The sequence below is a fragment of the Salvelinus fontinalis genome, chromosome 22 (genome assembly GCF_029448725.1).
Source record: "Salvelinus fontinalis isolate EN_2023a chromosome 22, ASM2944872v1, whole genome shotgun sequence".
Taxonomy (NCBI): domain Eukaryota; kingdom Metazoa; phylum Chordata; class Actinopteri; order Salmoniformes; family Salmonidae; genus Salvelinus; species Salvelinus fontinalis.
Window position 1 is genome coordinate 13557175 of NC_074686.1, and position 21611 is coordinate 13578785.

At 47.5% G+C, this 21611-nt stretch overlaps 2 protein-coding genes across 3 annotated transcripts in view; both read right to left on the minus strand.

Annotated features, from left to right (window-relative positions):
* Nucleotides 1–3127: 3127 nt before the first annotated feature.
* On the minus strand, nt 3128–13267 carry LOC129819875 (histone-lysine N-methyltransferase 2B-like). Its single transcript, XM_055876522.1, has 9 exons — nt 13013–13267; nt 6544–7187; nt 6214–6376; nt 5962–6068; nt 5679–5812; nt 4972–5096; nt 4611–4875; nt 3798–4114; nt 3128–3703 (listed from the first exon to the last, which is right to left on the minus strand). Exons 1-9 carry the CDS (start codon nt 13044–13046, stop codon nt 3297–3299), a joined length of 2196 nt encoding a protein of 731 aa, XP_055732497.1. The 5' UTR covers nt 13047–13267; the 3' UTR covers nt 3128–3296.
* Nucleotides 13268–15377: 2110 nt separating this feature from the next.
* The window catches only part of sdc3 (syndecan 3), a 57954-nt gene continuing 51720 nt past the window's right edge, over nt 15378–21611 (minus strand). For both annotated transcript variants that reach the window (XM_055876524.1, XM_055876523.1), the window contains exon 5: nt 15378–17324. In XM_055876524.1, the coding sequence (XP_055732499.1) occupies nt 17158–17324 (167 nt within the window). In that variant the 3' untranslated portion in view covers nt 15378–17157. The remainder of the gene's footprint in view (nt 17325–21611) is intronic.

Consider the following 21611-nt stretch of genomic DNA (forward strand, 5'->3'; position numbering starts at 1 on the left):
TAGACCACAAACATAAATATTGAAACAAGTTCCCTTTTTACCATCTCAGAATAGTGAATAAATACTGACACAGCGGGAACGGACCGAGGCATCCCATCCCCCCAACCCATCACACCAATTCTGGGTGCCACTGGCGGACTTTGCTATGCTTAATCCGTTTCAATTTAAAACAGGCCCACAGGCCACGAGGTTCCCCGCGGACAATAGACAGATTTAGTTTTTCTCCCACTGTGTGGTGCATTAAACGGTGGAATGGGGGGTTGTAAAGCTGTGTGGTTAATCCATGTTGCATAATTACTTTTTGATGCGGTGTCACTAGCCTATAATATGTGATTGAATGAAGACCAGTTGGTGGACAAAACACTTAAACCACCCCGATTGGTCAGGCAACTGTTGGGAGGAGGGGCGGGGGGAGAAAATTCATTCCAAATGACAAATAAAATGCCAAGGAAAAGTCCAAATGTGCAGTCAGCCAAAAGTGAGTTTTGTATGCCAGGAAAACAGTATTGTTTGCCTGATTGTTGAGATGAGAATAGGCCTGTTGTATTCATTTTCAACACATGGAAAGTGCCACAATGGACTCATCAGCTATTGGTTATGTGAGCAAAGCAACCTGATGCCCAGTTATAACTTGCCAACAAGTGTTTTATTAAACACTTTAGGCCCATATATATGTAAATTGCGCAGCAGGTAAGTTTGTCAACAAAGAATGTTGATATATACTGTACTGTTGCCTACACAGACACTGACTTGCCTGATTGATAAGATTGTCCATATAGCCTATGTCAGCACCAAAACAAGCTCATTGCTTTCTAGATATAGGCTATAGGCTTAATGGCCAGGTAAAGCATCTTACATTTTGTCATTTACCATTAAAAACATTTCGTAGAAGGTGAATAATCTGTGAATAATAAACTGAGAGAACTTGCATGGACAGGAGGGCCTCCAAATTGCTAAACACTGTGTTCACACCGGGGAAGTCCTGGAAAAATGAATCACAAACCTAAACCTACATGAAGGGCCCCTCCTAATCACACAGAAAGATACACACACACACACACACTAAGAGTAGCAGTAATGTTATGACTGCGCGGAGCGTGAATAGAACTCCTGTGGGGCTCCACGGGCCTCTCTACTGCTGGAATGAGGGAGTGTGTGTGTGTGTGTGTATGTGTGTGTGCGCTAGAGGTCTGTGAACAGTATACATTGCTCTTGCCTGATTTAGTGTAGTACAGGTATATATAGTGTGTGATTTAGTGTAGTACAGGTATATATAGTGTGTGATTTAGTGTAGTACAGGTATATATAGTGTGTGATTTAGTGTAATACAGGTATATATAGTGTGTGATTTAGTGTAGTACAGGTATATATAGTGTGTGATTTAGTGTAGTACAGGTATATATAGTGTGTGATTTAGTGTAGTACAGGTATATATAGTGTGTGTGGTGTGCTTCTCCAGCCAACAGTAACAGCTCGCTGGCCAATGATTTTTTTTTTTACATAACCAACGCCTCTGTTCTCACACACACAGCTCCTTTCCTTCCTTATCCTCCCCCTAGCCTTATCCACCCCCTAGCCTTATCCTCAAACCTAGCCTTATCCTCCCCCAGCCTTATCCTCCCCCTACCCTTATCCTCAACCCTAGCCTTATCCTCAACCCTAGCCTTATCCACCCCCTAGCCTTATCCTCAAACCTAGCCTTATCCTCCCCCTACCCTTATCCTCAACCCTAGCCTTATCCTCCCCTAGCCTTATCCTCAATCCTAGCCTTATCCTCAACCCTAGCCTTATCCCCCCCTAGCCTTATCCTCCCCTAGCCTTATCCTCAACCCTAGCCTTATCCTCAACCCTAGCCTTATCCTCCCCTAGCCTTCCCCTCAACCCTAGCCTTATCCTCCCCCTAGCCTTATCCTCAAGCCTAGCCTTATCTTCCCCCTAGCCTTCCCCTCAACCCTAGCCTTATCCTCCCCCCTAGCCTTCCCCTCAACCCTAGCCTTATCCTCCCCCTAGCCTTATCCTCCCCTAGCCTTATCCTCAAACCTTATCCTCCCCCCTAGCCTTCCCCTCAACCCTAGCCTTATCCTCCCCCCTAGCCTTCCCCTCAACACTTATCCTCTCCCCTAGCCTTCCCCTCAACCCTAGCCTTATCCTCCCCAGCCTTATCCTCCCCCTAGCTTTATCCTCCCCCTAGCCTTATCCTCAACCCTAGCCTTATCCTCCCCTAGCCTTCCCCTCAACCCTAGCCTTATCCTCGCCCCTAGCATTATCCTCCCCCCTAGCCTTATCCTCCCCCTAGCCTTATCCCCCCCTAGCCTTCCCCTCAACCCTAGCCTTATCCTCCCCCTAGCATTATCCTCCCCCTAGCCTTATCCTCCCCCTATCCTTATCCTCCCCCTAGCCATATCCTCCCCTAGCCTTCCCCTCAACCCTAGCCTTATCCTCCCCTAGCATTATCCTCCCCCTAGCCTTATCCTCCCCCCTAGCCTTATCCTCCCCCCTAGCCATATCCTCCCCCTAGCCTTATCCTACCCTAGCCTTCCCCTCAACCCTAGCCTTATCCTCCCCCCAGCCTTCCCCTCAACCCTAGCCTTATCCCCCCCCTAGCCTTCCCCTCAACCATAGCCTTATCCTCCCCCTTAGCATTATCCTCCCCCCTAGCATTATCCTCCCCCTAGCATTATCCTCCCCCTTAGCCTTATCCTCCCCCCAGCCTTATCCTCCCCCATGCCTTATCCTCCCCCCTAGGCTCCACGGGTGGGAGAGAACAAGAGAAAGATAGAGATGTCACTGTGGGATGGGAGTGTCATCCATACTGTACATCAAATACACATTCAGAGACACAAAAGCAAGGAGACCCCAGCTAGTCCACTCCCTACCATCAAGGCCCTTCAGGTAGCTCGGAGAGGATTGGATAAGCAGCACTTTATACTGTATGGTAGCAACTCCACCCCACACACACAGGGAAATGGCACTCTCTGGTGGAACGGCTTGAGTACTGGAAACCAGTGTACAAACAAATCCACTATATGGAGAGGACAGAAAAACACACACACTAAAGCAACCAGATGGATCAATGGTAAGTAACATGCCTTTATTACAGTCCAACAACCTGAACAGAACCGTCTGTCTCAACAATGAGCCTCAAAATATATCACAGTCACACACGTAGGCACATATACATTCATACTCACATAAACAACATACAGAAGACACACACACACCGATGTTTTATTTTTTGACTCAACCTTTATTTAACTAAGCAAGATATGAAGACAGGAATAACAACCCCAGGTCTGTCAGAAGAGTATGGGTGAGAAGTCACAGTGGAAGTGGCTGCTGTGTATATGGGGAGGGCTCTCATTCTCAGCCTTCACACAGGTGGGGGGATCCAGGAGGGCCAAGGGCGGTGTGGGGGCTCTGGGCTGGGGGGCGCTGACCCCTCTGGGGTGGGGGAGTCGCAGGGTAGAAACTGGGGGCAGGACCTGGGCCTGGGTAGAGGTGTGTGTGAGAGTGTGTGAGGGTCTCTGGGAGTGTGTGTGTGAGCGGGGATAGTAAGTGGGTGGCAGGTAGGAGGAGGAGGTTGGGTGGTCTCGGCCCCCCAGTGTGGTGGTAGTAAACTGGGAACACTGGTTACGCTGCTGGATGACTGCTGGGTGGCTGTAGAGCTGATCCCACGGGTACGACTGGTAGGCTGTGATACCACCTAGACACACACACAAACACACACACACACTGACTCTACTGTCCAATCTCAAATTTGGTGTTTGTGTCTAGGTGGTATCCCGACAGTGACTCACCGTGTATCCCAGACTGTAGTAGGATCTGTCCCCCTCCTGTCTGTGCCTGGAAGTAGGTGTGGCCTCCAGCTGCATAGGTCACTACCCCGGGCCCACCCCCTGGACCAAAGGTGAGGTAGGAAGGGGGAGGGGCGCTCCCCTCAGGGGGGTTTGGGTTGAGGTAGGGGGAGGGGGTGAGGTAGGCCAGGCGGGAGGCCTGGGGCTGGTAGGAGACTGTAGCGCCACCCTGGTGGCTGGAGGTAAGGTAGTGCTGAGGATCTATCTTCACTGAGCTGCTGCTGCTGGACAGGAGATCACTGCTGTAGTCAAACAGAGAACTGAGGACGACACACACGCACATAACGTAAAGGGGATGAGCAGTCACAGATATAGTCAATCATAAATCAATCTGGTTTAATTACAAGTTGCCACGGGGAGACACCTCCAGCACAGAAAATGTCTAATGTGCATTCTGTGAGAAATGTTCTCTAAACATCAGCCTGAGAGGCTTGTAGGAAGACAAAATAATAGACTGTGACTTTGCCAGCTGCTACAGGATCAGTGTTCAGAAGGCCATTGTTTCTTCAGTAGCTCTGATGTCAATCATCATCAAACAATATGAGAACAACCCATAGATGTCAGTGGCAAGTCTAGTGACCATCAACCCGTACAACCAGAACACTGGAAATAATGTGTATTACAGACAGGGAAAACATAGTGTTAATCATTCTAAAATGAACTGTATTAATCTTCGATATTTCCCATTACACATAGGCATGGATGTCTTATGAGTCACATTCAGCCTACGTCAAGTAATGTCATTCAATTACTCACCCAGAGTCAGTCTGCAGGGTGAGTCCCTGTGTGTCTCTGTTGGGGGGGTGGGGCTCCAACACATCCATGAAGAAAGGCGATGTTGGGGTTGGTTGCGGGGTTGGTGGAGTGGGGCTGGGGGTAGGGTTGGGGGGGTTCAGGAAGGTAGTCAGGAGGGGGAGGCTGGCACGTCGTAAAGGTGGTGGGCTATACATGATAGGAGGTAGGTGCTCCACTGACCCTCCCTGAGGTCCTGATGGTAGCCCTCTCTCTCCTCCTGACCTGCCTGGGAGCCACAAACATATACAGTCAAACATTAACAAACATCAACAATTGTTTGTGTAGTGTGATTGATGGATGGATGGAAAGTTTGACTGCCTACCTGTAGGGCTGGATGAGAGGCTGGCTAGCAGGGTGCTGTAGGAAGGGAGGGCCTGGGTGGTAGGATGGGGAGGCAAGGAGAGACCAGCAGGAGGGAGGAAGGGGGCGATGTGTCCTGCAGCTGCCCTATAGAGACAGAGTTAGCATAATCATAACTCAGAGGCCATTATCGCCCAGCTCAAGACCCTGTCAGCCCAACCAATGTGGGCAAGCTTCAAGACCCTGTCAGCCCAACCAATGTGGGCAAGCTTCAAGACCCTGTCAGCCCAACCAATGTGGGCAAGCTTCAAGACCCTGTCAGCCCAACCAATGTGGGCAAGCTTCAAGACCCTGTCAGCCCAACCAATGTGGGCAAGCTTCAAGACCCTGTCAGCCCAACCAATGTGGGCAAGCTTCAAGACCCTGTCAGACCAACCAATGTGGGCAAGCTTCAAGACCCTGTCAGCCCAACCAATGTGGGCAAGCTTCAAGACCCTGTCAGCCCAACCAATGTGGGCAAGCTTCAAGACCCTGTCAGCCCAACCAATGTGGGCAAGCTTCAAGACCCTGTCAGCCCAACCAATGTGGGCAAGCTTCAAGACCCTGTCAGCCCAACCAATGTGGGCAAGCTTCAAGGGAGGGTGCACATTGTCTGGAAGAGTTAATAATGGCTGTTTTGTTCTTTATTGTGGATGTCTGCAACCGGGGATCATATCATACTGAGCCTACCTAGGGTGTGGGTGTGGTGCAAGGAGGGGGGTAGGGGTGGGGTCAGGGAGGCGGCTGCAGGTCTGTTTGTGTTCTGGCTTCACTGTAGAACGACTGGCCTTCCTCCACTTGGCCCTACGGTTCTGAAACCACACCTGACAAACAGAGAGGGGGAGGGATGAGAGGAGAGACGGAGGAGGGTAGAGAGCAAATGAGGCAAAATATAAACCTCAAATCCTATTCCCCAATCCTAATAGTGTACGTAGGTCAAAGGTGACAAACCCTCCTCCTGGAGAGTACTAACCATGATCCTCTGGGGTGTGACGCCCACTGTGGCGGCAATCTCCTTCCTCTTCTCTCCATCTGGGTAGTGGTCCTCCTGGAACATTCCCTCTAGCTGCTCCAACTGGTCTACACACACACACACAGAGGTTACACACAGACAAAGGCAATAGGTCAGAGCGGAAACACACACACACACACACACACACACACACACACACACACACACACACACACACACACACACACACACACACACACACACACTCCTCACCAGTGCTGTAGAGTGTTCTTGTCTTCTTCTTGGGCAGGGAGGGCAATAGGGAGGGGTCTCCCATGGTTACCGCTGGCAACAGGGGGAGGGGAAGCACCTGGCCACGCCCCCGGGCGCTGTAGCCAATCGAACGGCGAGTAGAGTACACTCGAGTCACCTTTACCTGTGGAGGAGCAGTGTGTGTGTGTTCGTTCCATTTATCCAGTCCTTTCACAACTCCAAGTATCTAGGGGTTAGTGGCTGTGTGAACTTTTTAGAGCATTGTGCAGGACACCATTGTAATGACATCACTGCTGACAGTATGATGTCATCTCCTCCCATCTGTCTTACCTGTAGGCTTTGGGTGGGAGGAGGGCTGACACTATGTGGGCGCTTCACCCCACTGGGAAGAAGGGGTTGGGGGTGAGGTTTAGGCTGGGTGTGGAATAGGAGAGGTCCGGGGGGACAGTAGAACCCCATCCCAGAGCTCAGGTAGCCAGAGTCCTCATGAGTGGTGGTCGTCATGCCGACAGGGTCAGTTGTCACGCCGACGAGGTCGAGAGACAGAGCAGGCTCCATCACACCTTTCTGCTTTTTTTCCTCCTCTACCTTCTCATCTCTCTCTCTCCTGTCCTTCATCTCCTCTTCACTCCCTCTCTTATCCTCAATTTCCACTGCCTCCTCCTCTTCCTCCTCTTTTTCTGCCCTCCCTATCCTCTTTCTCAACTGTCTCTTCTCCATCTCCCCTCCCTCCTCTTCAAAATCAACTACCACCTCACTCTCCTTTTCTCTTTCTGTTACTCCATCCTCACCCATCTCTCCATTCTTCTCCATCTCTCCTCCATTCTCTTCTTCCTCCTCCACTCTCTCTCCTCCTCTTTGTCCAGTGTCCCATTCTTCTATCTCTCCCACCTCCTCTCCTCCGGTCTCATCATCTCCACGGTAACTCTCCTCCTCTTCATCCTCCTGTTCCTCACACAGGAGGCTTGGGCAGTCTGCATACAGCCACACAGAGCGAATTAGCATGACATAACACTGTCATAATACGAAAAAACACTCACTGACATAGCATGATGGAGTGGCACAAAGTGACAAAAAGTTCAAAATAGCGACACTGAGTGTCACTGGGTAATGACTAGTCAGGTAAAAGCAAATACTTGTTTGGGTAAAATGATAAAAATCTAGATTGAGGTGATGTCATCGTGTGGGCCTAGCTTCCGCATGCACATGACAGAGTGCTCCTCTGTGTTCTAAAGACTGTAATGAAAAGACCAGGTAGGCTGAGGCCACACGCTGCCTCACCTGCTTGTTAATTAGCTTCAACTGTGTTAGCTGAGGGAGTGAACGTTATTTATAATAAGGGTTACATGGAGAAAATCGGACCTCACTGAAATGAAAATGGATGGCCCTTCCTTCAGCAAAATATATTTGACCTAAACCCTCCCTGAATGCCTGACAAAAACAAGTGACCCTCCCCGCTACCCCGTACCTCTCTGATTCAGAGGGGCTGGGTTAAATGAGGAAGACACATTTCAGTTGAATGCATTCAGTGGTACAACTGACTATACCCAAAATAATCATTAAAACAAAGTGGATAGCAGAGAACATGTCTACCATTTACTCTCACTTCTTGGACAGACCAGCACCTAGATGTGTAGTTTTAGAAACAGTTTTTCGGCCTGTCAGCATTGCATGGCAACGCAGGAATTTTGAGCACAGGGCTGCTGGTTACTCTTCTTCTGTAGCTTAACCCAACGACAGAAAGTCACAAGTGTTTCCCTAAAAGCTGTGTGGGTTTAAACATAATCTATTGAACAGAAAGTGAATAGCTTAATCAATTGAGTGACAGAATTAGATTACTTCCCAAGCAAAGTAAAAAAATAAATATTTCTCAGCTATAGAAGGTTGTTGCTCAGCCTCTGAATGTCAAAGAAACGAAACAATGATATCCCCATATGCATCGGAGTCACGTCATTACTGGGTATTTTACAGCTTGTTTCTAGCATAAAGTCACTAAAAGTGGCAGTAAAAGACTCTTTTGAAAAAGCCAAACGATCAGCCTATATCGAATCTCCAATTCCTCTCAAAATGTTTTGAAAAAGCTGCTGTCTTCCTGAAGACAAAAAATGCATACGAAACGCTTCAGTCTGGTTTTAGACCCCATCATAGCACTGAGACTACACTCGTGAAGGTGGTAAATGACCTTCTAATGGCGTCAGACCAAGGCTCTGCATCTGTCCTCGTGCTCCTAGACCTTAGTGCTGCTTTTGACACCATCGATCACCACATTCTTTTGGAGAGATTGTAAACCCTAATTTCTAAGCAAATACCTGGAGGCAGGGCTTTCTCCTATAGAGCAAAATTTTTATGGAATGATCTGCCTATCCATGTGAGAGACACAGCCACAGTCCCAAACTTTAAGTCTTTACTTAAGCCTCATCTCTTCAGTAGGTCCTATTATTGAGTGTAGTCTGGCCCAAGGGTGCGAAGGTGAACGGCAAGGCACTGAAGCGACGAACCGCCCTTGCTGTCTCTGCCTGGCCGGCTCCACTGGGATTCTCTGCCTCTAACCCCGTTACGGGGGTTGAGTCACTGGCTTACTGGTGCTCTTCCATGCTGTCCCTAGGAGGAGACACTGACGGGATATTCCTATCCGGTTTTGCGCCCCCTCGGGCTCGTGTGGTGGAGGAGATCTTCGTGGGCTATACTCAGCCTTGTCTCAGGGTAGTAAGTTGGTCTGTTTATATCCCTCTAGTGGTATGGGGCTGTGCTTTGGCAAAGTGTGTGGGGTTATGTCCTGCCTGATTGGCCCTGTCTGGGGGTATTGTCGGACGGGGCCAGTGTCCCCCGACCCACCCCTGTCTCAGTCTCCAGTATCTATGCTACAATAGTCTATGTGACAGGGGTCTGTTATAGCTTGTGTAATTCTCCTGTCTTATCTGGTGTCCTGTGTGAATTTAAGTATGCTACCTAATTCTCTCTCTCTCCCCTCCTGGAGGACCGGAGCCCTACGACCATTCAGGACTACCTGGCCTGATGACTCCTTGCTGTCCCCAGTCCACCTGCTTGTGCTGCTGATCCAGTTTCAACTGTTCTGCCTGCGGCTATGGAACCCTGACCTGTTCACCGGACGTGCTACCTTGTCCAGGACCTGCTGTTTTCGACTCTCTCTCTCTACCACACCTGCTATCTCGACCTCTGAATACTCAGCTATGAAAAGCAAACTGACATTTACTCCTGACCTGTTGCACCCTACAACCACTGTGATTATTATTTGACCCTGCTGGTCATCTATGAATGTTTGAACAGCTTGAAGAACAATCTGGCTTTAATGGCCATGTACCTCTTATAATCTCCACCCGGCACAGCCAGAAGAGGACAGGCCACCCCTCAGAGCCTGGTTCCTCTAGGTTTCTTCCTAGATTCCTGCCATTCTAGGGAGTTTTTCCATGCCAACGTGCTCCTACATCTGTATTGCTTGCTGTTTACATCTGCTGATGTAAAAAGGGCTGTATAAATACATTTGATTGATTGATTGATTAAGCATCACGGACCAAAGCGCTGTGCTTTTTACAATTTTCTTAAATAAAAAGCAGGCCTATGGCATAGCCTACCAGCTCATAACCCCTCAATTGGAGTCTTGGTTTTAACTTAACAGCCCTTCACTGACACACAGGTAGGCTATTTAAAGAGTGCATGGATGGATATAGCAGCCTATAGCCTAATGTAATCTGTCAAACAGGACAGTCTACCTCTTTAACTTAAATAGGAAGAAATAGGATCCAACACAAAGCCCTGTTGTTGTTAGTAAAGTCTAATTCAAATGAAGATGTTGAAATGAATAATGCCTACTCGAATTTGCTTACTTTCAGCACCATGAGCTGTCCATTTCCAATTGATTGTGCTGCAGCTGCTGCTTCAAGTTTCAGCACCACAATGTAAATTACTCAAATCTGGCTTATTGTGAGGTCAATAACTCAAATAAATTATAGTAGTAGCAAGCCGGGCCTCCCGAGTGGCGCAGTGGTCTGCCACTAGAGATTCTAGGTTCGAGTCCAGTCACAGCCGGCCGCAACCTTGACCCAGCGTCGTCCGGGTTAGGGAAGGGGTTGGCCGGCAGGGATGTCCTTGTCCCATCGCGCACTAGCGACTCCTGTGGCAGGCCGGGTGCAGTGCATGCTGACACGGTCGCCAGGTGTACGGTGTTTCCTCCGACATATTGGTGCGGCTGACTTCTGGGCTAAGTGGGCATTGGGTCAAGACGCATTGGGGCTTGGCAGGGTTGTGTTTCAGAGGATACCTTCGCCTTTCCTGAGTCCGTACGGGAGTTGCAGCGATGAGACAAGACTAACTACCAATTGGATACCACGAAATTGGGGGGGGGGGGGGTGGGGGGGGGGAATGATATATATATATTTTTTTTAATCGCCAAACTTTTCTGAGTCAAGATCACTTTCGCAGTCAAAAAGCAAGCAGAGATCTACTGCTCAGAATTTTTTTTAAACATGACTTACATTTTTTATGCTTTAACCTAATAAAAACAGCTCTGAAGGAATGAGATTTGTGCAGTAGGCCTAATACATTATCACAGCATATTAGCTATATGCCTAGCCTACCAATATTGTTCTTCTCAGACCATATTAGATTTCAAAACTCAAGTTTTGATAAGCATGTACCATTAAAAAAAAAATATATATATATATATATATATATATATATTTGCTTTTTTATTTTTACTGCTGATGGTACATGCATTTGATGGTCATGGTACTTTCAAAACAACTTGGAACTCTAAAAAAAACTATATCAAATCATGACTTCAGTGAACTTTAGGTCGGAAAGTCGGCGCTCTAGAAAGATGCCCGTGTTTCCGGATTGAAATTCAGAGTTGGATGACCATTTAAAATGTTTTTCCCAGTCTGACCTAATTTTATTCCCAGAGTCCCCAGTTCTCTTGAAGTCGGAGATTTCTGAGTTTCCTGTTGTTTTGAACATGGCATTAGTCTCAGCAGAGGGAGAGATAGCAGCAGAGGGTCCGCCTCTCACGGTCACTGCTCTCTCCTTCCTTTCCTCCGGTGAGACTGACCAGAGAGAGGGGACTCGCACCACATCTGCCTCATGCACAAATGAATGTTCCTATGATCAGAAGAAGTGAAATATTCCTCAATATTAAAATCGTCACGACAAACTGCTAATAAATATAAGAATTGGAAAAAAAACAGGGCTATCAATACATTTGGCTACTCATTCATTGCAGATGCAGCGCAAGTGGAAGTAGGGAGAGGCGCTTTACGTTTTGTAATAGTGTTGAACAAAAACAGTGTTGACAGTGTCGAATAAAAACTTAGACATGAACTCACTCATTAAAACAGCAGCTCTATGCTGTATACTTTAACAGTCTCTCTCTCTGGTCATGGTTTTGCAAGTTATGAAATCTCATGTAGGCTAATGACTTGAAGATCAACCAGACAATCGCGCAGTCAGTGACCACTGAGCTATAGGTTACTACACGCAAGATGGACTAGGCCTAATCAAATAATATTTTCGTAAGAAGCCTTTGACTCTCCTCCTGAACTGCCACCAGAGACCTACACAGTACAGCCATTGGTTAGGCAGCATACAAAAATAGTTTTTGATCAGCAAGAGCAGAGCAGGTAGGGGCTTAGGGTTGGAACAGCCATTGCACTGTGTGATGCAGCTTAGCTGTATACACCATCCCATCAGTTGTCTTAGAAATATACCTTTGCTCTGTGACTCTCCAAACATGCACTTCATAGCCTGTAGATCATTGTATTGTGACCACGCTAAATAACCTATTAGGCACACTTCATATTGCACACCCAGCTGATAATCAGAGAAGAGTGGCAGCATCAGGCCCACGTTGATATATAGAAATGTAATCAATTACATGACCCTCCCCTAGACTAGAAAAATATATCTATACACACTGAACCCTCCCCTTGACTAATTTATAAAAACCCTCTTAGGCTTCACTCCCCCCTATCTGTGATACCTAATGTAACCCTCATCCGCCACCCGTTCTGCCAGTCACATTCCGTTAGGGGTCCCTTAAGCACACACATCCCTGGGTCGCTCCTCTTTTCAGTTCGATGCAGCTAACGACTGGAACGAGATACAAAAAAACACTCAAACTGGACAGTTTTATTTCCATCATGAATATTCTTACTGACACTTGTGGCTGCTTCGCGTGATGGATTGTTGGTATCTCTACCTTCTTGCCCTGTGCTGTTGTCTGCCATGTTTTGTGATGTTACCGTGTTGTCATGTGTTGCTGCCATTATGTATTGTTGTCTTCGGTCTCTCTTTATGTAGTGTTGTGGTGTCTCGTCGTGATGTGTGTTTTGTCATATATATATATATATATATATATATATATCCCAGCCCCACATGAGGCCTTTTGGTAGGATGTCATTGTAAATAAGATGTTCTTAACTGACTTGCCTATTTAAATTAAAAAAATACATTGAAAAAACATGACCCTCCCCTAGTTTCATCCAGATAGCCTAACGTCAGTCATTATGTAGCCTACATTTCGATCCATCCCTAATAGCTAACGTTAGCTTTCTAAAGTATAAGGCCTTTATATAGTCGCAGCCTGCTTCTTATTAAAACTGCCCAACGAAACAAAGTTAGGCTGTTAGCTAGGCCACTTCAGCAAAACGTCTAACTACTTAGATACTGTTCTTCTGTGAAACGACGGGAGAATTAACCTATTAGTTAAAGACCGAGTTAATTACTGTTTGAACAATGAATCAATTAATTAAACGACTGCAAGGTAATGAGTTAATTTCTTCCTCACCGTAATCATCCGCTGCCTCACGCATGTCATCCATAACGAACCTGCTTTCACGAGCATCAAACTCTAAACTAGCAATTTATTTACCGATAAAGTCAAACACGCTTTTTTGGAATTGATGCATGAGTTTGCACCGTTTCGAGACAAGTGAAAAGGTTGATTGACCAATTAGCTAGTTGAAGACAGAACAATCACATGTAGCGGTTGAGCTGAATCAGCCAATGAGAGTCCTCAACGATCCGAACAGAACCGAGTAGGGAGATTCCATTGATCAGAACACCTGGGAACAGAACGCCGTGGGCGTTCAAACGTTTGGTGGCATTCAAGGCAATCGTGATGAGTCTAACAGATATATTCGTATTTTTATCTAGGGGGTATGCAGGGACCGTATGGCTGGTTTATGATGAAATGTGTTACTTAAATGGGGTTTCAGTTCTACAGCTGTAGGGTGCAAATATGGTAGGCCTACAATAATTGGTTTGTGCTAGTAATATGTCACCCACAACAGTGAGCTCAGCTCCATTGACTGTAACTGGCTACCCAGCACCACTTCATTCCCTTCACATCTCTATAATATACTGTTACACGATTCACAAAGAATCAAGTACAGCAAGTACTAGCAGCAACCCCAATATATCACCCTTCTCTCCCCTTCGCCAGCGAATCAGACCAGTAGGTTATGTAGCTTCGGGGAGGTATGTGGCGACTGGGATGTAACACCATAGTCAAACAGCAGAGGGCAGAGTGTCACACCATCACCCAGCCAGCGTCACTTCATCCATCTATGACATGGTAAACCCTCCCATTCTCCCCCCTGCTTCTCCCTGAAATGTACTGTACACACTTACACTCCTCTAGGATTTAAAGGCATTGGATTGGTGTAGACTTAAGGAGCGTCTGTCTAGAATAATACCTACCTACACCATTCCATTCCACTCAGATCTACTCAAATGTTTAGGCACCAGGAGGTAGAGGTTAATGATTTGAGATGTATTGTGTCAGAGCGATATGTTTGTCAGTTCTATATGTGATATTTCTATTTTATCTGCACTATACAGAGCTCTCAACACCATTAGTCCCCTCATGTTCCACCCCATACCCTCAGCCAATAAAATCACAGACGACAGTGTGTTAACCAATGAGGTCTTTTATTTGGAACAGAGTGGCAAATTAGTGGCAGGGCCGTGGCGCAGAGGTCCGCCTCCCGGCGCTCAGCAGCCAATGACAGAAACAGCCTTAAAAAATGCAAATGTATAAAAACAGGATGGGTAACAGCAAACACAGTGTGGTGTGGCCTTCCACCAACTTGGCACACACACACACACACACACACACACACACACACACACACACACACACACTCTCACACTCTCTCTCTCTCTATTATTTGGCTATGCAGACTTATATGGGTACAAACACATGTTAACAGTTGGAAGGTAAGTTTAGAAAAGACAGTTCAGGTCAGTTCTGTCTGTGATGTGTGATGTCAGTCAGTCCTGCTACAGACAAACAGACCGTGAGTGACAGATTGTGTGTGAAAAAGCAGACTAGCCCCACATTCAGCAGTGAACAGGTGAGACACACACACACACATACACACAAGTCTGATGTGAAATAAGAGTGAGGCGTTCACTGCTTAAAAAAGAGGGGGCAAAGCAGTTGAGGCGTACACACACACACACACAGGGGTACAGGTGTGACTACCTGACTATGGAAGAGCGTCAGAACTGCTGGAGCAGGTAAAATACACACCTGCCCACAGTACATTCCTCTCAGAACACACACACACACACACACACACACACACACACACACACACACACACACACACTAGTATAGTTTATAGACTCCCATGCAGTTGTTCTACAGTACTGAATATATTAGAAGCTACTAGTCCAGTCGTACTGGTGTGTTGGTTATTGTTACAATCTTAGATAGAAAGCACAGCCCCCACCTCAACTCCTGTCCCCACATCTACCCACAGCCCCCACCTCAACTCCTGTCCCCACACCTACCCACAGCCTCCACCTCAACTCCTGTCCCCACCCCTACCCACAGCCCCCACCTCAACTCCTGTCCCCACACCTACCCACAGCCTCCACCTCAACTCCTGTCCCCACCCCTACCCACAGCCCCCACCTCAACTCCTGTCCCCACAGCCCCCACCTCAACTCCTGTCCCCACAGCCCCCACCTCAACTCCTGTCCCCACAGCCCCCACCTCAACTCCTGTCCCCACACCTACCCACAGCCCCCACCTCAACTCCTGTCCCCACAGCCCCCACCTCAACTCCTGTCCCCACACCTACCCACAGCCCCCACCTCAACTCCTGTCCCCACAGCCCCCACCTCAACTCCTGTCCCCACACCTACCCACAGCCCCCACCTCAACTCCTGTCCCCACACCTCCTGATGGACAACTTCTACTTGAAGAACCACTTTCAGCATCGTAAGCCCCTCCCTCACAGTCCCAAAGACCAGCCCACCCCCAAATAGACAGCCAATGGTAGAAGAGAAAGAAAGAGCATGCAGGGGATTGGATGGATACATGCTTGTGCCTTTACACAACGGACCAAACTCTAACCAACCAGCAACTGATCAGTCACTTATTAATAATGTACTGAAACCAGCTTGTGTGATGAGGATGATGATAATAATATGTTGAGTGAGTGATATGATTTATATATATATATATTTAGTCAATGAAGCGCAAGTGATATATTTGTGTGTGTGTGTGTGTTTGAGCTTGTGAGCGCATGCTTGCATGTACGGCGTGTGTATATTTGCTTAAGTGTGTGAGTGCGTACTTGTGAGTGTGTGTGTGTGTGTTGAGAGCACAGCTCCACAGATTGACGTGATATAGAAATGGTGATCATGCGACTGGTTAGTGACAACGACAGAAAAAGTATTTCATACAATGATATTTACATATAAACTTTTGAAACCGCTAAATACACATCCTTTCGTTTGTTCGAGTATTATTTTCATTATTACTATTATTTACCAACCAGCCCAGAACATTGATATATTATTGGTTATTATTACTATCCATAGAACTAATCACCTTTGTACAGCGTAAAGGAGCAACCCAGACAGCTAGCCGCTAGCCCTGTGTTAGCATACAGCACCAGGGTCGTATTCATTGACACACAACGGAAAACGTTGTAAAACATTTTGCAATGGAATACGGAAATGTGCATTTCTTATTGGACCAGGTAGTCTTAGGTCCAGGTAGTCCTTCTCCCTGTTTCAGTCTGTTTTCTTTGTTGGTGCCTAATGAATACAACCAAGGGATGTAGCGGAGGGTAAAAACTCGTAATCTGTTGTTTAAACACCCCTTTACTTGGTGAACAGTGTTTACACAACTACTACGATCAGGTAGCGTTGTTAGCATTAGCTAACGTTTATGTTACCCCAGCGGTTTGTTTACCCACCATTTTATTTAACACTATATCCCTGGTTAGAATCCCTTGCTAACTGCCAGTGAATGCTGCCACAACATTGTCCTGAGGTTGTCAGAGCGTTGTGGGAGGGTTCCCCTACTCTGATTGGCCAAGCACAGAGAGAGGGGTCCAAGCCATGTGTGTGTGTGTGTGTGTGTGTGAGAGAGAGCACCAGGACAATGGAAGGCACTACAATAGAGACCTTTCCTCTAACCTTTGACCCCAGTGTCTGTGTGGCCAATCAGATGATACTCTCTTTCCTCTGTTTGTCTCTGTCTCTTCTTCTCCACCATCCCTCTTTCACTTGGCTCATTCGCTCCGTGGAACAGACACTAGAGTATTGTGCTGGAACACCGGATAAGAGCTTGTGTTTTTACAAAATAATCAGTTCATTACATCATCAGAACAATAATCATATAATATCAATAACATTTACTTAAAAATTAAAAAAATTGTGTATCACGTTTTTATGTATTTTTTTCCAGCTGATATATTTATTTTGTTATTTTTTTTAAATGTATTTATATTTTTTAAAGAAATGTTTGAGTCCATGGAGAGACGGGCACTCTCAGGAACAACTGACATGGAGGACAGGAGCATAGGAGAAAAGAGAGGGAGGAAGATATGGGAGAAGGATAGGAAGGAGATGTGAAGTGACAGGACGGGAAGGGAGCTGGAGAAATAAGCATCTCTCTCTCTCTGTGTGTTATGCGTAGAACTCCTCCTGTTTGTCAGCTTTCTGGTAGGTGACGGTGGCCTGCTTGGGTTCCTCCAGCGTGTAGCTGCCTTCATCTTTCTTCTTCATCCTGTACACCAGCAGCATGACCAGGAACGCTGCGAACAGGGCCCCCACCACGCCCCCCACTATCACCGCTGTGGAGGGAGAGATAGAGGAAGGGATGGCGGGGAGAGGGAGGGAGGGACAGAGCGAGAGGAAGGGAGAAAGAAAGAAAGAGGAAGGGGGAAACAGAGAGAGAGAGACATATGGTCAAACAATGTAGAACTCATTCTGAATAGGACAAAAGATTGAGAACATGTAAAGAACAGAGACACATACACTAATGCCATGCAAGTGGTCGAAGTGGGCTAGTGCTGACCACTGGTATACAGACCACTGGTATACAGACCACTGGTATACAGACCACTGGTATACAGACCACTGGTATACAGACCACTGGTATACAGACCACTGGTGTCTCTAATTGTCTACTGCTTCTATATGCCTTCTGGAGAATATGGAATCTAAATAGATTAAAATATAATAAAATTACCCCGGTACGGTAAATTGAATGAGTTTAGTGAGTACCGGCATCTTCAAGTACCACTTTAAGCACTGCAGGCAATGCTAACATATGAACTGACGTCTGACATGATCATCTATTATACCCCAAGCTGTTTTTACATAGTATCTACATAGTACACGCTATCATGTGTCATGACCGTCCCTACATATTAAGATCCTGTGTCAATAAGACACACAAATCATGTGTGGGCTACTGTTCCTACATACTACAACACACTAACAGCATGTGTGTCCAGCGCACAGACACACTAAGGACACAGTTAGCCTGCTTTGACTCCTGCTCTTTACCGATCACCACGAAGTCAGCGAAAACCACCGCCAGCAGGCAAGCAATCAGAATGGCTGGAGAAGAGACAGACAGCCAATCAGAATAAAGACAAAAGCTACGCCGTCAGAAGAATACGGAGGGAAAGAGAGAGAAGGCGTGAGAGAGACGAGCAGAGGGAAAGAGAGAGAAGGCGTGAGAGAGACGAGCAGAGGGAAAGAGAGAGAAGGCGTGAGAGAGACGAGCAGAGGGAAAGAGAGAGAAGGCGTGAGAGAGACGAGCAGAGGGAAAGAGAGAGAAGGCGTGAGAGAGACGAGCAGAGGGAAAGAGAGAGAAGGCGTGAGAGAGACGAGCAGAGGGAAAGAGAGAGAAGGCGTGAGAGAGACGAGCAGAGGGAAAGAGAGAGAAGGCGTGAGAGAGACGAGCAGAGGGAAAGAGAGAGAAGGCGTGAGAGGGACGAGCAGAGGGAAAGAGAGAGAAGGCGTGAGAGAGACGAGCAGAGGGAAAGAGATAGAAGGCGTGAGAGAGACTAGTAGAGGGAAAGAGAGAGAAGGCGTGAGAGAGACTAGAAGAGGGAAAGAGAGAGAAGGAGTGAGGGAGACGAGCAGAGGGAAAGAGAGAGAAGGCGTGAGAGAGACGAGCAGAGGGAAAGAGAGAGAAGGCGTGAGAGAGACGAGCAGAGGGAAAGAGAGAGAAGGCGTGAGAGAGACGAGCAGAGGGAAAGAGAGAGAAGGCGTGAGAGAGACGAGCAGAGGGAAAGAGAGAGAAGGCGTGAGAGAGACGAGCAGAGGGAAAGAGAGAGAAGGCGTGAGAGAGACGAGCAGAGGGAAAGAGAGAGAAGGCGTGAGAGAGACGAGCAGAGGGAAAGAGAGAGAAGGCGTGAGAGAGACGAGCAGAGGGAAAGAGAGAGAAGGCGTGAGAGAGACGAGCAGAGGGAAAGAGAGAGAAGGAGTGAGAGAGACGAGCAGAGGGAAAGAGAGAGAAGGAGTGAGAGAGACGAGCAGAGGGAAAGAGAGAGAAGGAGTGAGAGAGACGAGCAGAGGGAAAGAGAGAGAAGCAGTGAGAGAGAGAGAGAAGGAGTGAGAGAGACGAGCAGAGGGAAAGAGAGAGAAGGAGTGAGAGAGACGAGCAGAGGGAAAGAGGGAGAAGGAGTGAGAGAGACTAGTAGAGGGAAAGAGAGAGAAGGCGTGAGAGAGACTAGAAGAGGGAAAGAGAGAGAAGGAATGAGGGAGACGAGTAGAGGGAAAGAGAGAGAAGGCGTGAGAGAGACTAGTAGAGGGAAAGAGAGAGAAGGAATGAGGGAGACGAGTAGAGGGAAAGAGAGAGAAGGCGTGAGAGAGACTAGTAGAGGGAAAGAGAGAGAAGGAGTGAGGGAGACGAGTAGAGGGAAAGAGAGAGAAGGAGTGAGGGAGACTAGAAGAGGGAAAGAGAGAGAAGGCGTGAGAGAGACTAGTAGAGGGAAAGAGAGAGAAGGAGTGAGATATACTAGTAGAGGGAAAGAGAGAGAAGGAATGAGGGAGACGAGCAGAGGGAAAGAGAGAGAAGGAGTAAGATATACTAGTAGAGGGAAAGAGAGAGAAGGAGTGAGAGAGACGAGTAGAGGGAAAGAGAGAGAAGGAGTGAGAGAGACAAGTAGAGGGAAAGAGAGAGACTAGTAGAGGGAAAGAGAGAGAAGGAGTGAGATATACTAGTAGAGGGAAAGAGAGAGAAGGCGTGAGAGAGACGAGTAGAGGGAAAGAGAGAGAAGGAGTGAGAGAGACGAGTAGAGGGAAAGAGAAAGAAGGAGTGAGATATACTAGTAGAGGGAAAGAGAGAGAAGGAATGAGGGAGACGAGCAGAGGGAAAGAGAGAGAAGGAGTAAGATATACTAGTAGAGGGAAAGAGAGAGAAGGAGTGAGAGAGACGAGTAGAGGGAAAGAGAGAGAAGGAGTGAGAGAGACAAGTAGAGGGAAAGAGAGAGACTAGTAGAGGGAAAGAGAGAAGGAGTGAGAGAGACGAGTAGAGGGAAAGAGAGAGAAGGAGTGAGAGAGACAAGTAGAGGGAAAGAGAGAGACTAGTAGAGGGAAAGAGAGAGAAGGCGTGAGAGAGACGAGTAGAGGGAAAGAGAGAGAAGGAGTGAGAGAGACGAGTAGAGGGAAAGAGAGAGAAGGAGTAAGATATACTAGTAGAGGGAGAGAGAAGGAGTGAGAGAGACGAGTAGAGGGAAAGAGAAAGAAGGAGTGAGAGAGACAAGTAGAGGGAAAGAGAGAGACGAGTAGAGGGAAAGAGAGAGAAGGAGTGAGAGAGACGAGTAGAGGGAAAGAGAGAGAAGGAGTGAGATATACTAGTAGAGGGAAAGAGAGAGAAGGAATGAGGGAGACGAGCAGAGGGAAAGAGAGAGAAGGAGTAAGATATACTAGTAGAGGGAAAGAGAGAGAAGGAGTGAGAGAGACGAGCAGAGGGAAAGAGAGAGAAGGAATGAGGGAGACGAGCAGAGGGAAAGAGAGAGAAGGAATGAGGGAGAAGAGCAGAGGGAAAGAGAGAGAAGGAGTAAGATATACTAGTAGAGGGAAAGAGAGAGAAGGAGTGAGAGAGACGAGTAGAGGGAAAGAGAGAGAAGGAGTGAGAGAGACAAGTAGAGGGAAAGAGAGAGACTAGTAGAGGGAAAGAGAGAAGGAGTGAGAGAGACGAGTAGAGGGAAAGAGAGAGAAGGAGTGAGAGAGAAAGTAGAGGGAAAGAGAGAGACTAGTAGAGGGAAAGAGAGAGAAGGCGTGAGAGAGACGAGTAGAGGGAAGGAGAGAGAAGGAATGAGGGAGACGAGCAGAGGGAAAGAGAGAGGAGTAAGATATACTAGTAGAGGGAAAGAGAGAGAAGGAGTGAGAGAGACGAGTAGAGGGAAAGAGAGAGAAGGAGTGAGAGAGACAAGTAGAGGGAAAGAGAGAGACGAGTAGAGGGAAAGAGAGAGAGGAGTGAGAGAGACGAGTAGAGGGAAAGAGAGAGAAGGGGTGAGGGAGACCAGTAGAGGGAAAGAGAGAGAAGGAGTGAGATATACAAGTAGAGGGAAAGAGAGAGAAGGCGTGAGAGAGACGAGTAGAGGGAAAGAGAGAGAAGGAGTGAGAGACTAGTAGAGGGAAAGAGAGAGAAGGAGTGAGATATACGAGTAGAGGGAGAGAGAGAGAAGGAGTGAGAGAGACTAGTAGAGGGAAAGAGAGAGAAGGAGTGAGATATACGAGTAGAGGGAAAGAGAGAGAAGGAGTGAGAGAGACGAGTAGAGGGAAAGAGAGAGAGAAGTGAGAGACTAGTAGAGGGAAAGAGAGAGAAGGCGTGAGAGAGACGAGCAGAGGGAAAGAGACAGAAGGCGTGAGAGAGACGAGCAGAGGGAAAGAGAGAGAAGGCGTGAGAGAGACGAGCAGAGGGAAAGAGAGAGAAGGAGTGAGAGAGACGAGCAGAGGGAAAGAGAGAGAAGGCGTGAGAGAGACGAGCAGAGGGAAAGAGAGAGAAGGCGTGAGAGAGACGAGCAGAGGGAAAGAGAGAGAAGGCGTGAGAGAGACGAGCAGAGGGAAAGAGAGAGAAGGAGTAAGATATACTAGTAGAGGGAAAGAGAGAGAAGGAG